The sequence below is a fragment of the Equus przewalskii genome, chromosome 7 (genome assembly GCF_037783145.1).
Source record: "Equus przewalskii isolate Varuska chromosome 7, EquPr2, whole genome shotgun sequence".
Taxonomy (NCBI): Eukaryota; Metazoa; Chordata; class Mammalia; order Perissodactyla; family Equidae; genus Equus; species Equus przewalskii.
In genome coordinates this window covers 6,163,315-6,177,182 of record NC_091837.1, presented here as the reverse complement: position 1 = coordinate 6,177,182, position 13,868 = coordinate 6,163,315, and the positions used below count along the sequence as shown (strand labels likewise).

General features: G+C 40.9%; 1 protein-coding gene across 1 annotated transcript in view; it reads right to left on the bottom strand.

Annotated features, from left to right (window-relative positions):
• SLC5A4 (solute carrier family 5 member 4) overlaps nucleotides 1–13,659 on the bottom strand; it is a 33,347-nt gene extending 19,688 nt beyond the window's left edge. Inside the window, exons 1-5 of the mRNA XM_070626886.1 lie at nucleotides 13,645–13,659; nucleotides 11,889–11,993; nucleotides 10,043–10,102; nucleotides 8,562–8,670; nucleotides 643–744 (exon numbers count right to left, since the gene is read on the bottom strand). Coding sequence (XP_070482987.1) covers nucleotides 643–744; nucleotides 8,562–8,670; nucleotides 10,043–10,102; nucleotides 11,889–11,993; nucleotides 13,645–13,659 — 391 coding nt within the window. The remainder of the gene's footprint in view (nucleotides 1–642; nucleotides 745–8,561; nucleotides 8,671–10,042; nucleotides 10,103–11,888; nucleotides 11,994–13,644) is intronic.
• Nucleotides 13,660–13,868: the final 209 nt, after the last annotated feature.

The window sequence follows — 13,868 nt, the reverse complement described above, 5'->3', positions numbered from 1 at the left end:
CCCTCCTCTCTCACTTACTCTGAAACACATGCTCGGTGTTTGAAAATGGCTCCAGAACTGTCTTGATTGTTCCAGCTGTTATTTTCTTTATTTTTCCAACTGAGCTGGTATAGTTTAATTTTTCACAATTAATTTTTCATAAGTTAGTACGCATGAGATACTATATCAATGTACGTGGTTTATGAAAGCCTGCTTGAACTATTACCACATACCCTTTCCCCAAAACCAACTCACTGCTCCAGTTCTTCTTTCCTGATTCTGCCATAGCCCACTACCATGCCCTGGCATCATGTATTTATTTGGTGTATTCTCATGTCTGAGCTGCTCTTTCATCTTGACCTTCCATGTATATGATATGCTGGATTCCAAATGCCAATCTGGGTGCTGAACACATAGCTGAGCCAAACCACCATTTTCCTATTCCATCCACCATATTGTTATCCTCAATCAAGGTGCTTACACCTAATTCTGGAGATTCTTCACTTTAGTTGTATTTCTGGGCCTGTGCGTGACTCTCATAGTGGCAATAAAAGGCTACCCTTACCTTGGTGGTGACAGGGCTAACTCGGAAGTTGCTAACTGCAGATTGGGGTGAGATCAGCAGAAGATAGCATGACTGAGCTAGACATGCAATGGACTCACCAGTGATTGTGTAAATAGCAGTGACAACCAAGAGGATGAAGATGGCCAGATAAAGGTCCAGTCCCAAGGCCAATTTGATGAATATGGCTCCAGAAAACATGTCTGACTAAAAAGGGAACAGTCAGGATGGAAAAGAAACATGTACTTCAGGCCTCTATTTTCTCTGCTCCAATGTTAACCCCTCCCCAACTTCTTTTCCTGGTAATCCTCCACTCATCCTTCAAGATTCCACTTAGATGTCCTCACAGCAATATCTTCCATAGAGCCTCAAACAGCAATTTCACTCTCTCTTCTATATCGTGATGGTGGTTAGTTCATTGCTGAGTTGAGGCAGCATGCCTGAGACCTTTTCCTGTACCAAGAGGCTTAAAGAGGCTGAGTAATTGCTTATAGGAACACTCTTGGCTATGGTGGAGCATTTTTTCCATGTATTCTTAAAATCAATATTCTTGTTTGCTGATGAAGATTTTCACAATTACTTGTTCATTTTAATTTTCCTACAATTATATACACATGCATATATGTATGTGTGCATGTATGTGTGTGCATATATGTATATATTTCCTAGTTCTGTTTGCTCAAGGAGCTAAGAAACAAAGACAACTCGATGAACACACTTATCACCCAGATTTTGGTCTCTAAAATCCCCCCCCCCCCACCGCCAAAATAGATGATTCCAGGGCAAGAGCAGGGTTGGTACAACATGAGTCTGGAACATTTCGTTATGCTAGAGTTTAAGGAATTGCTCAAGAAAATGATGACGGCATGTCACATTCTTTACATAGGAAACAGTTTGAGGAGTTTCTGCCAGCCCAATCTGGTGTAATATGAGCATCAATATGATTACATACAATAACCATTTGTAAACCAGTGATAAATATGAATTTATGAGTCCATGTCAATAATAGATAAATAGATAGATAGGTAGATAGGTAGGTAGATAGAGGAGAAGGAAAGGCTCTTGCCTTTAGAAACATGCTGAATGCTGACTGGTAACTATGGAGGGAGTGTTGAGTTGGAAAGTCATTATTTGGCAGCCATTATAGTAAGGATTGGATCAGGTAAGAATCATCTATGAATGCTAAGTATAGTGGTAAATTTTAAAGAGGAATAGGATATTTGCATGGTTTGAAGTATTTCATCACAGACTGCTTATTAGTTCCAGGGGGGAATAAACACATAATTATACAGTGGAGAAATTTGGGAAAACTTTGACCAGGTGGTCAAAATCAACATCACCACTGAGGAACAGATGGACATTGAATGTCTCCAGATAGGATATCTTGAGTAGGACACAGTATCACTTACATAGTATCCCAGCCAAGAATGCAAAACCTGAATCCAACCATCAGGAAATATTAGACAAATCCAAAATTAAGATTTCTATATTAAGAATGATGGAGGAGGACCTCTATTCTTCAAAAATATCAGTGTCATCAAAGATAAAAAAAGGCTATGGGTTTGTTCCAGAATAAAGGAAGCTAAGGACACTTGACAACTAAATGTAATACCAGACCCGAGACTGCATTCTCTACTGGAAAAGTGAAGATGCTAAAAAGAACATTACTATGTCAATGGAAAAAATTGGAATTTAAATAGTAGACAATAAAACTATTGTATCAATGTTACATTTAGTGAAGTTGATGATTTTACTGTGGTTTTGAAAGAGACTATTCCTCTTTCTAAGAATAGGAATATAAAGGGAGTGCTAGAATTGGAAAACCATCATTTTGCAACTGTCATAGTAAAGATTGGGTGAGGTAAAAATCATTGAATAGAACCGCCAATGATTCTAGAATCATCAATGAATGTTAAATCTAGGGGAAATTTATATGGAATTATTTGGGGATAAAGGGCATTGATATATGTAACAATCTCAAATCATTTAAAAATGTGAGAGAGAGAAAGGGAGAGAGGGGGAGAAGAAGAAGGAAGAGGAGGAGAAAGAGAAAAAGAAGAGAGGAGGAGAGGAGAGAGAAGGGGGAAGACAGGAGAGGGGAGAAGAAGGAAGAACAAAGAACAGAGGTTATTATAGTAGAATTTCTTCTTACCCTTGGGATAGGGAAAGATTTCTTACACAAAAGGCATCAACCAAAAAGAAAAGATTGCTAAAGTTGATTACATCAAAATTAGGAACTTCTGTTTACCCTAAGACAAGCCACGTATTTGGAGAAGATATAACCCACTAAGGGCCAACACTCTTACAAAAGAATAAGAAAGAGACAAGACAACTCGATTTAAAAATGAACATGAAACTGAATAGGCGTTTCTAAAGAATATAGCCAAATGGTCAATAAACACCTGAGCTTCTTGTAACGATGCTCCATCTCATTGGAAATAGAAGGAAATGCAAATTAAAGCTGTGATGAGACATCAACACAAGCTTATAGAATGCCTAAAATTTGAAAGTATGCAGACAACACAAATGTTGACAGGTAGATTAAGCAATATGACCTTTAATGCTGCTGGTGAGAATGTAAATTTAAATGCTTTGAAAACATGTTTTGGATTATCCACTAATGTCAAATAGATGTTTACCATATGACCAAGCAATTAGACTCCTGGAGCACACAGAAATGCATGTTCAAGGGCACTAAGAGACACACACCAAATGTTCACAGCAGCACTATTCATAATAGCTAAAAAGTAGAAACCACGTTTGTTCATCAACAGTAGAATAAATAAAGTTGGTATACTCATACAATGCAATACTTTCTAACAATGAAAATGAGTAACTTCATCAAAAATATGAATGAATCTTACAAATATAATGTTGATCAAAAAGAGGCCAGAAACAAAAGAATACATACTGCTTGGTCACAATTATGTAAAATTCAAGAGGCAAAACTAAATTGAAGTGTTAGAAATTAGGGTGGTAGCTGTTTTTAAGGGAAGGAGGGAGTAGTGTTTATAATGAATCATCAGAGGGACTTCTTGATTATATGGGCATTAATTTTGTGATAAGCGATTGACCTATTCATTTATGTTTTGGGCACTTTTATGTTGCATATACTACTACCCACACAAAAATAAAGATTCCATACTGATGGATAGGAAAACTGGGCTGTGTGCTGGCTTTGACACTAATTCATGGTGTAAGCTCAGATAAATAATTTCTCCTCACTGGGTTCCAACTTGATCAGCTGTAAAAAGAAGTGTTTGGGCCAAATCAATTTTAGGATCCCTTTGTATAGTTATGTAGAGTTAGAATTCTAATATTGACAAAGGATGACGGACTAGGTGAATTTCTACCAGCTGCTGCCTAGGACCCTGGCTTTCAACCCTACGCTGAGGTCCAAGACTTGTGAAGAAAGAAAGCATCTACAGGTCCAATCATGGGAGGACAACACAACCACATCAACACTTACAACATGCTTTAGTCCACACAACAGTTTTGACTTAACGTTTCAAAATGCCATGTCAGTTCTAACTCTGGGTCTTTGCACCTGTAGTTTCCACATCTAGATTGTCCCTCCATCCAAACCCTCCGTCCGACTGAGCCTGTGTCCAAGAACTCTGGCTGTAGACTCTTCAGTGGGGAGTGAGGTACTTCCTGCTAAATTTTCCCCAGCATTGAGTCTGCACTACATTGCTGAGCTCTTCATTGATTACTATAGTTTCATATGTCATCCCTGCTATCCAGTTATGAAGTCCTTGGAAGCCAGATCTCATCCCCAGAGGATCAGTTATTGGACTGATCATACAGAGGAATGGTGAGTGAGTGAACAGAAAGTGAGCAATATCTACACAAGATTGCTCTTTCATGACTGTCAGCAGAGAGAGAACAATAAAAAAAAAATAGAGCAGTAGGTAGACAGAGTAAAGCAATGGTTATTGTTATGAAGGAAGATACTTGATCACGTTTGGGGGTAGTAGAAAGCAAGAAGTAACAGATGATGGTGGGGAGTAATTATGAAGCAAGTAGCCAGAGACATTGAGAAGAGATGGGATCAAGAGTAGGACAGGTTGAGTGGTTGACCTTTGATGAAAAGGAAGACTCTTCATCCTCAGAGCTGGGGGAAGAAGGAAAAAATGAGGCAAAAGTAGATTTTTTTGGGTGGGTGGAGGGATGTGTGGTTCATGGCTAGATTTTCTGTATAAAGTAGGAGGTGAGGTTTTCTGATAAGAGGCAGAGGTCCAGGAGGTAAAGAAGTTGTGGATAGTTTAGAATAGTCACCAAGACGACAAGGGTAAAAATTATAAGAAACAGGCGAAAGGATTGTTGGTTGGGGTTTAGAGCCTGGCAGAGGGCTCTCAAATCTACCTAGCTCTGCCTGAACACTTGTACCCCCAAAGTGTGCTCCCAGCTGCCCTGACCTTACTTGAACACAAACTTGTAGTAGTCCCACTTGAATCTGCCCCTTCAACTCTGATCCTCCCAGGCTCCACATAAAAAAACAAACAAACAAACAAACAAAACAACCCACAAAAATTGTCTGAAAAATAGCCTATAAGCATGTTAGAAACACAGAAGTAAAATCCCCAGGTGTAGCACAGAGTAAGTTGGAAGCTGGATTCAACCAAGGTTGGAGTTTTGCAAAGGGAGTTCAGTGAAAGGGGAGATAGACAAAGAATGGCGTCTATGTGCTGAAGGGTGATTATGAGGATAATCATGGAATCTAAGGGAAAGGAAAGCATGAGTGAGGTGAGGAAGAGGGATAAGGTGGCAGGATTCAGAATCAGAAGAATTAGAGGTAGATTTCTTTGTAGAACTGGAGTTTGGAAATGGTGTCGCCGGAGATGATTGCTTTTTCCCCCTAAGATTTGAAATAAAACCTATTGTTTTGTCATCTCACCAGACATTCGTGTTAGTGAAAAGCCTGTTCTTGATTATCTGAGCCTAGAAACTAACTCTGAGTTACAAACACAAAGTACTGTCTGCAACTTTGTTGTCGCTGGGTTTTCAAGGAATGCAACAACCGTGTAAATTGTAAGAAGATTGTACTTTTTACAAAATTGGATATTAACAAAAAAATTGTTGCCATTTCAGAAAAGATATCACCTACTGTGATGCCACTTACTCTATTTGAGTTGCCATAAAACATATCTGTGTCTGTCTGCATTTATAGTTGTCAGATTCATACTGATCCTCATGGAGGGGGAAGGTAAGTATTTAACCACAGTATTAGGACTTGTGTATTAATGCCTAATCATTTACTTGTTAAAACACACATTATCATATTATGAATTCCTTGACTTTTGTTTCTCTTATATCGTACAATTAAAGCATTAAATTGATGGTTTTGAAATTATATGTAAGTAGGTTATATTGCCAATGATTTTTTATTGTGGTAAAATATGTACAAATAAAATTTGCCATTTTAATGTGTACAATTCAATGGAATTAATTACATTTACAATGACTATAAAATATTTCTCATTAAAAAGAGGCACTGTATGATCCAGGATTTTCTTTTGCTATTAAAGGACATTATTAGGACAACAGTCAATATCCGAACAAGGTCTGTAAATTACATAATAGTTTGTATCAAAGTTAATTTCCTGATTTTAAAATTTGCAGTGTGGTTTTCGATGTCTTTAAGGCACACAGACTGAAACATTTAGGGGTAAATGTATGTCATGTCTGCAATGATTCTCAATACAATCACATGACACTTAACAATGGGGATATGTTCTGAGAAATGCATTGTTAGGTGATTTCGTCCTCGTGCGAATATCGTAAAGTGTACTTACACAAACCTAGATGGTGAAGCCTACTACACACCTAGGCTATTGGTACTAATCTTATGAGACCACCGTCATATGTGGTCCATCTTTGACCAAAACGTCATTATTTGGTGCATGTCTGTATGTGTATTATCAGAGGTTGAGAACCAGTGAACAAGGTGAATTTTCTCAAACCTGGGGCAGGGGAGGTCTGTGAAAGCTGTTCTGTCCAACTCCTCATAATGATCTATTTAATAAGTAACCAGGACAGAATCTGTTATCAGAGTGTAGTAGTACACAAAAGGTCGTGCCCAAGATTAATTATTACAGATCTTCCTTGACTTACGATGGCGTTACATCATGATAAACCCATCATAAGTTGAAAATACTGTAAGTTGAAAATGCATTCAATATACCTAACCTACCAAACATCATAGTTTAGCCTAGCCTACCATAAACGTGCTCAGAACACTTACTTTAGCCTACTGTTGGGCAAAATATCTAACACAATGTTTATTTTATAATTAAGTGTTGAATATCTCAGGTGATTTATTGAACAGTGTATTGAAAGTGAACAACAGAATGGTTGTATGGGTACAGAATAATTGTAAGTGTATTGGTAGTTTGCCCTCGCAATCATGTGACTGACTGGGAGCTGTGGTTCGCTGCCACTGCCCAGCATCACAAGAAATTATCCCACTGTGTATTGCTAGTTCAGGAAAAGGTCAAAATTCAAAATTCAAAGTATAATTTCTACTGAATGCATATCACTTTTGCACCATCGTAAACTTTAAAAATCTTAAGTTGAATCATTGTAAGTTGGAGACCGTCTGTATTATCACTTAAATCATAACTTTGTAGGTAAAAATGGACTCCTACCTCTGTATGTTTCCAGCTGACCTCACACCCTGCACAGTCACACACATGCTCTGGGTCCTCCATTCAGCTCTCCAACATTCCATCCCCTCCCCACTACCAGGAACCTTCCACTCCTGGAGGCTCCATCCCTAGGGGGCCCTTTGGCCACTATCATTCTCCTCCTGTTCCCTGTTTATGCTCTTTAGGACCATAGATCTCTAGATGTCAGAGCCAGAAGAGAACTAAAAGATCACGGAGTCCTGCCCACTTATGGAACATGCACGTGCTAAGCCCCGGACACCTGCAGGCTACACCTGCCCTCCTCCTCCCGCCCCCGGCAATGGGGAGAATCTCCAATAATTCCACTCAGCTGGGACCACCTCATTTCCTGCGTGTCGATAGCATGTCTCCCGTACTTGTCCACACACTCTATTAAAGTCTGCATTTTAATATATATATTTGCATATGTTGTCATAAAATGTTAAATGTTTTTATTTTTAAAATTCTTATATCTTTAACCATATGGTGAACATCTAGCACATTGGAATCTTTATTACCACCAGCACGGAGCTCAACAAAATACACTGAGTGCTGGGAAATGCTCACGTTGCGTTAGGAAGGCTCATGTCATCTAATCTAAGCAGCTGGTTTACTTCCAGCAACAACTCAGCTCAACAGAAGAGCAATAATGAGGGTTAATTTTCTCTCATGAACTGCCTGGGCCATAAACTTGTGGGAGATTATTTCATTAGTCACCAATACGTGAGGAGTAAGTGAGTCCCTCTTTCTTTGTTTTCTACACATGCTGCTGAATCTTCAAATCCGTTTCTTCTTTTCTCAATGATTAGCTCCAAGGAATTTAACTTTTAAAAGGCTTTAGAATTCTTTTAACACTTACCTGCAACATCTGTTTTATAGGAGTGGTCTTAGATGAAATAAAGACAAGTCAGTATAATCATACAAAGCACTTTCCTCCTGTCTCACATGTCAGAAAATCAAGCTGAAAATGAAGATATAACCCTAGACTGGTGGTTACTGTGCAGTGGAAAGGCAGGAGACTAGAGAATTCTCGACTTTTCTACTACAAATAGCTGTGTTACTTGAGTGAGACATTTTGTTCTTTCTGTACATCCATTTTTTTCATTTCTTTAATGAAAGTGTAGGTTTATACTCTTGAACCCCTTATGACTTGTAATTCTTCTACTCTAGAGATGCATGGTCTCTGATGCTCCTTTTTTCCATAAAAACTCGGTAGAGACAGCCCAGGTAGTTCAAGACATCCATATGGCTTGACACATAAAGACTGTCAATATCTACACACCCAGTTCTCTGCTCTTAGCGCTCTAGCCCCATCCAAGCAATCTCATGAAGCTAAAATGCCAGGAGCACTGAACTCACTGAGATTCTCAAGACGACAATGATGAAGAGGGAGAGGACAGAGAGGTAGATCTGGAGCCGCTCCCCACCAAACCGCTTCTTCAGATACTCCGGCATGGTCATCATCTGCAGAGACAGACGGCAACAGGGATCCACTTTCAGAGCCCAGCACATTCAGATTATTCAACATTTACTAAGCACCTGTGGGCAGGTGACTGTACGTGGCACCTTGGAAACACAGAGATGAGAAAGGCACAGTCTCTTGGGAGAGCAGAAAGGTTGGAATGAACACAGGTGTTGGAATCAGAATTTTTGGGATTTGTTCACAGAGTCAACATCTACTAGAAGTGTGACCTTTGGCAAAGGGCAATCTCTCCGAACCTCCATTTTTCTCATCTGTGAAATGGGGTTTAATATGAAGGTAGATGTAAAACGCCTACAACAACACTAAATGCATGGCAAACACTCAGCAAATAATTGTTATTATTTTCACCAATAATATTGCAGTCTAGTAAAAAAATATTACTTGTAAATAATGAACCACAGTTGTGGTTACATAATAAGTTGATAATCAAATAAATTGCAAATATGCGTTTGGGTATGTATTTATAGGATTATCTTTATTAAAAGGAAGAACGTGGCACTAATTCCCTACTTACAGAAAAATAGGAGGTCAACTATGTGATATGTAGCATAAAAAGTGCAGCTTTCTGGTTTCTTCCTAGCAGATGGAGTTCATGATTTAATCTCCGCCCGTATAAAAGAATGTTAAATAATTATTCATATGATATTATCAAAAACAAGAAGAGGAACTCTTGGTGGCTCAGAAACTGTGTGGAACCCCCTCAAAGATGGAAGCCACATCCAAGAACACATGCATAAGTTCTGTGTCGAGGTGCTTGCACTAAGTACAGCATCCTTCAACAGAGCTTGTTTAAGCCTAGAACTAGACGGGACCCAGGACGAGCAAAGGAGAATTATATGGCGACCTGCAGAGGTACTAGCCAGAAGGCTGGGCCTGTGAGCACCCTCATCCCAGGAGTTCTCCCAAGATATAGCACCCCATGGTCAGAGCGCCAGCAGCAGAAGGAATAAATGTAGGAGCTAGGCTCAGAGAGGCAGAACAGTCGGTTGACAACCAGTCAGTTGGCAGCACCCAGGTTGAAGAGGGGCCGCCATAGCTGTGGTGTATCCTACCCCTACTTAAAAAATGAAACCACTTTACAAATGTCGGAATGGCCAAGAGTAGAATGAAGGAGAATACGATGTGTTGGTGAGGATGTGGGAAAATGGGAACCCTCACAATAGTGACCTGCAGGAGGACAGCTGATTGCAGCCATTTTCAAGAGCAATCTGGCTGCACTTTGTGTATTTCTGTAAATGTAAGCCCAGAAATTCTGCGACAAATGCTGTTACCCAGGTTTCAGGATTGGGCAGAAAGAATGAGTAAATAAATGAATGCCTGACAGGTGTGTTGAGAACATCTGCAGATACTTACCTCTGCCTTGATGTATATGGGGACAAAGAACCACCCTAGAGCCAGTAACAGCAGTGAGGCCTAGGAGAAACCGAGAAAAGAGTATAAAGTGAAACAGGCTTGGCTTGTGGGCCTTATCACCTCATGACATCTGAGTCTGAAAATAAAATATGTTTGCTTGAATTCTGTCCCACTCAACCAATTAGGATGCTGAGACAGCTGTGGATTCCTGTCTTGTTTCCATGATTCAGAGGCCACGGTTTCCTGGGGCTTAGATGTGACAAAAGATGTGTGGTGAAAAATGGACAGAAGAGATCTGAGCCCAGCTGGACCACTGGAAGGTCACACAGTCTTTGCCAAAAGGAATTATCCCTGAACGGCAGGAATTGTATACAGAGTGACAAAGCGATAAACAAGAAATTTGGAGATAGAAGACTACTATCAGTGCCCCCCAAGTCTTGCCACATATGATAATGATAATCATATAATCTTGCATTGATATGCAATGTTTACAAAGAGACTTCACATATATCATCTGTGCTGCTGTCACAGGTGAGGCAGACATGATAAGCATAGTGATTCTTATCTTATGGAGGGGGAACTTGAACCTCATAGAGATTAAGGAAGCCCAAGTTCACAGGTGAAAAGAGGAGCAGCCTGGCTCTCGGCAGCCTGGTAATCACACCCACTAGGGCCAAAGGGCATTTTGTCCGTGGTTCCAGAGGCTGGTTCCATTCTGGAGTCCATGACACTATCAATGCAAAACTAAGGCCATAGGGCATATCCGGGGGCTGGGTCCATTCTGGAGTCCCTGATATATTAAAGTAAAACTAGGGGCAAAATCTTCAACAAAGAAGAGTTGCAGGCATTTGTAATGACTCAGGTCACATTCTGAGTCCATCCGGGGATGGTCTGCCTACATTTTCACTAGGATACAATTGTCTTCCATACAAGCATCTCCCTCTGACTGATATGCATATACATGGACATGGGAACACGAGAAAGGATAAGAGAAAAGAAGAGAAAAAACTCAGGCAAGTCAAGAAATATTTATGGCACGTTCACCACCTGTTCAGCCAAGTGCTAGATGGTGGGGCAGTGTGAGTGACACGAGAGGACATCATACCTGTCTTTAAAGAATTTAGAGTCTAATTAAGGGGACATAGCTTCTACTGGTGAAATGGCAATAAAACAATTAGGAACCCATTCACAAAGTCTTGTAGATTCTACTTACTATCTCTAAACCAATCACTCCTTATTCTGCTGTCACTTCCTTGATCAGGCTCCTCTTGGTCAGTTTCTATCCTTCTATCTGGCATCAGCACCAGGAAGCCCCCTTGACACATGCCGAGCCCCACTCGTCATCTAGGCTGGATGTCTCTCCTGTGAGATCTCGCGATGATCCATGCATGTTTCTCTCTGTACTTTCTCCTTGGTAGTGAATACATATCTGTCTCTCCCCCTGGGATGTAAGCTTTTCAAAAGAAGAGACCATTGCTTTTACATCTTTTATTCCCTGCACCTAATTCAGAGCTGGACGCACAGTGTAATAACTCAAGGAGGAGAGATACAAGTGAGAGCTAAAATAATCAAGGATGTCAAATGAAAGTGGAGATTGAATTGTACGGAAATGAACTTCCTGATGGGAAAACTGCTTGAGCAAAATCTCAGAGGTGGGTAATAATGTGACTGGATTGGCCCAGGCAGACTGCGGCCACAGGGAAGGCCCTGAAGTTCAAACGAGGAGTGGGTTAGGAGAGGGAAAAATAGAAATTGAACCAAAGAGGAGTTATCCTATACAGACTCCCAGAAAAACGTACCTGGATATAAGTTTGATTTAAAGGAAAAAGCCTATGATGTCACTTACATTCCATTCAAATGCTGCAGTGGCGATTCCTGAAGCTGCTCCTGTCCCAGCCAGCCCCACAATTTGGCCACTGCCGATGTTACTGGCGAAGAGAGAGGCACCCATCTGGAATCCAAGAGGACAGACTAGGATCAGAGTTAAAAGACCCAAATCAGACTTCTTGAAAACAGATAAATGTTGGGATTTTCTGTCACTACTCCTTAGGGCATGTACCAGCAAACTACAGCCTATGGGCGGAATCCAACCAGTTGCCAGTGTTTGTATGGTTGGTAAGCTAATGTCTTTTATATTTTTGAATGGTTAAAAAAATCTTAAGAAGAACAATATTTTGTGAAATGTGAAATGATGTGAAATTCAAATTTCAGTGTCTATAAATAGTTTTATTGGAGCACGGCCATTCTTGTTGGTTTTACGTATTGACCGTGGCTGCTTCTATGCTACAACGGCAGAGTTGTGTGGTTGCAACAAACTTTATGGCCCATAAACTCTAAAATACTTATAGTCTGGCTCTTTATGGAAAAGCTTTCTCATTCCTGGCTTAGAAGAACGTTAATCTACCTATTTGAATGCTCTGGGTTGAACCTGTCCTTGGCCAAGAACTTCCAGACCCTCTGTTGGCCCCTTCAACCAGCCTCAAGGATCCCAAAGTTGGGTAGAAGGGAGCTCCTCTTCATCCTTCTGGCCCTGAGGAGCCTCTTCTCAGCCACCTCCCTCTCGATCACATTGTCTACTGTTCTTAAGTCAAAGATCAAGCGAGATCCCTTGAGCGGGCATGGATGAGCACTAGTCCTCACAGAACAGCACTGGGGTGTGAAACCCCTGCAGTGCCTCTTCTTCTTTTCCCACCTTTTCAGCCCTCTGTAAAATCACCTTTTCTATCCAGGTGTTTGGGGCCAGGGGATGGGATTGATTTCATTTGTGGCTATAGGATTGATTGAGCCTTGCATGTTTCACAAAAACAGTCCTAAGAAGGCAATGTTGGGTTGGACATTCCAAGTGAAAATCCATTATGAGCTTGCAGTTGGTCTGCTTCAATCACCTTAGCCAGGTCATTTCCCGATCTCTACTTTCCTTCCTACTATTTAGTCAGAAAATCTGTGAAGGAACCATGTACTGAGCACCCACTGTATACCCAACCCACTGCTGACACTATGGGTTCAGAGAAGAAGTTCTATGCAGCAATATGACTCTGGTCAAGGAGGCCAGGCATTAAAGCCCAGCAAGAAAGACACCAACTGGGCAAGAATCAAAGAGTCATCAGCATTCACATCACCACAAGGAACACATATCCGCTATCATAACTGCATAGAGCAGAGGACTAGACATTCAGGTGGGAGTGCAGATGAAGCAGGGCTTGAGTTGAGTTTTGAAGGAGGAGAGCAGAGAGGGGAAGGCTCATCCAGATAAGAGGAGCAGCACTAGCTTTGGATTGGGAGCAAGGAAGGAATGTGCTGGGGGATCTTAAGGAGCCAAGGCAGAAGATTCTTGATGAGGACCGAGGAAAAAGAACATGAAGCAGAGCTGGACTGTGTTTCCTTAAGTGCCACACTACACGTGCTTTTATAGTCAGTGACACACTATAATTTATTGAAACTACAGGGCAGAGACCTGAGGTCAGGGATTTAGGAAAAGAGACACCAGCAGGTAAGTTAACCAATGCACATCAAAAATTCTCAGCATTCCCAATGTTTTCTTTCTTTATTCTTAAACACACACACCCATGAAATTTATCTTCAGGAAACTCTGACCCACTCACCGTCCACCAGACCATTTCTCGCCCAGCCAGGAAGAAGCCTCCAATAGTGTTCCGGTTGGTCCTCAGCATCGCCTGAGCAGAAGAGAAGACATATGAGGGTCAAGCCGCAGCAGATGCACCCAAGATGCTCCAGAGGCTCTGCCAGGTGCTGAGGGAAGTGACCTCATCCAGCAGCCCTACAGGGCAAAACGTTTTCCTGGAAATGGTGATATAGCATCAATTTC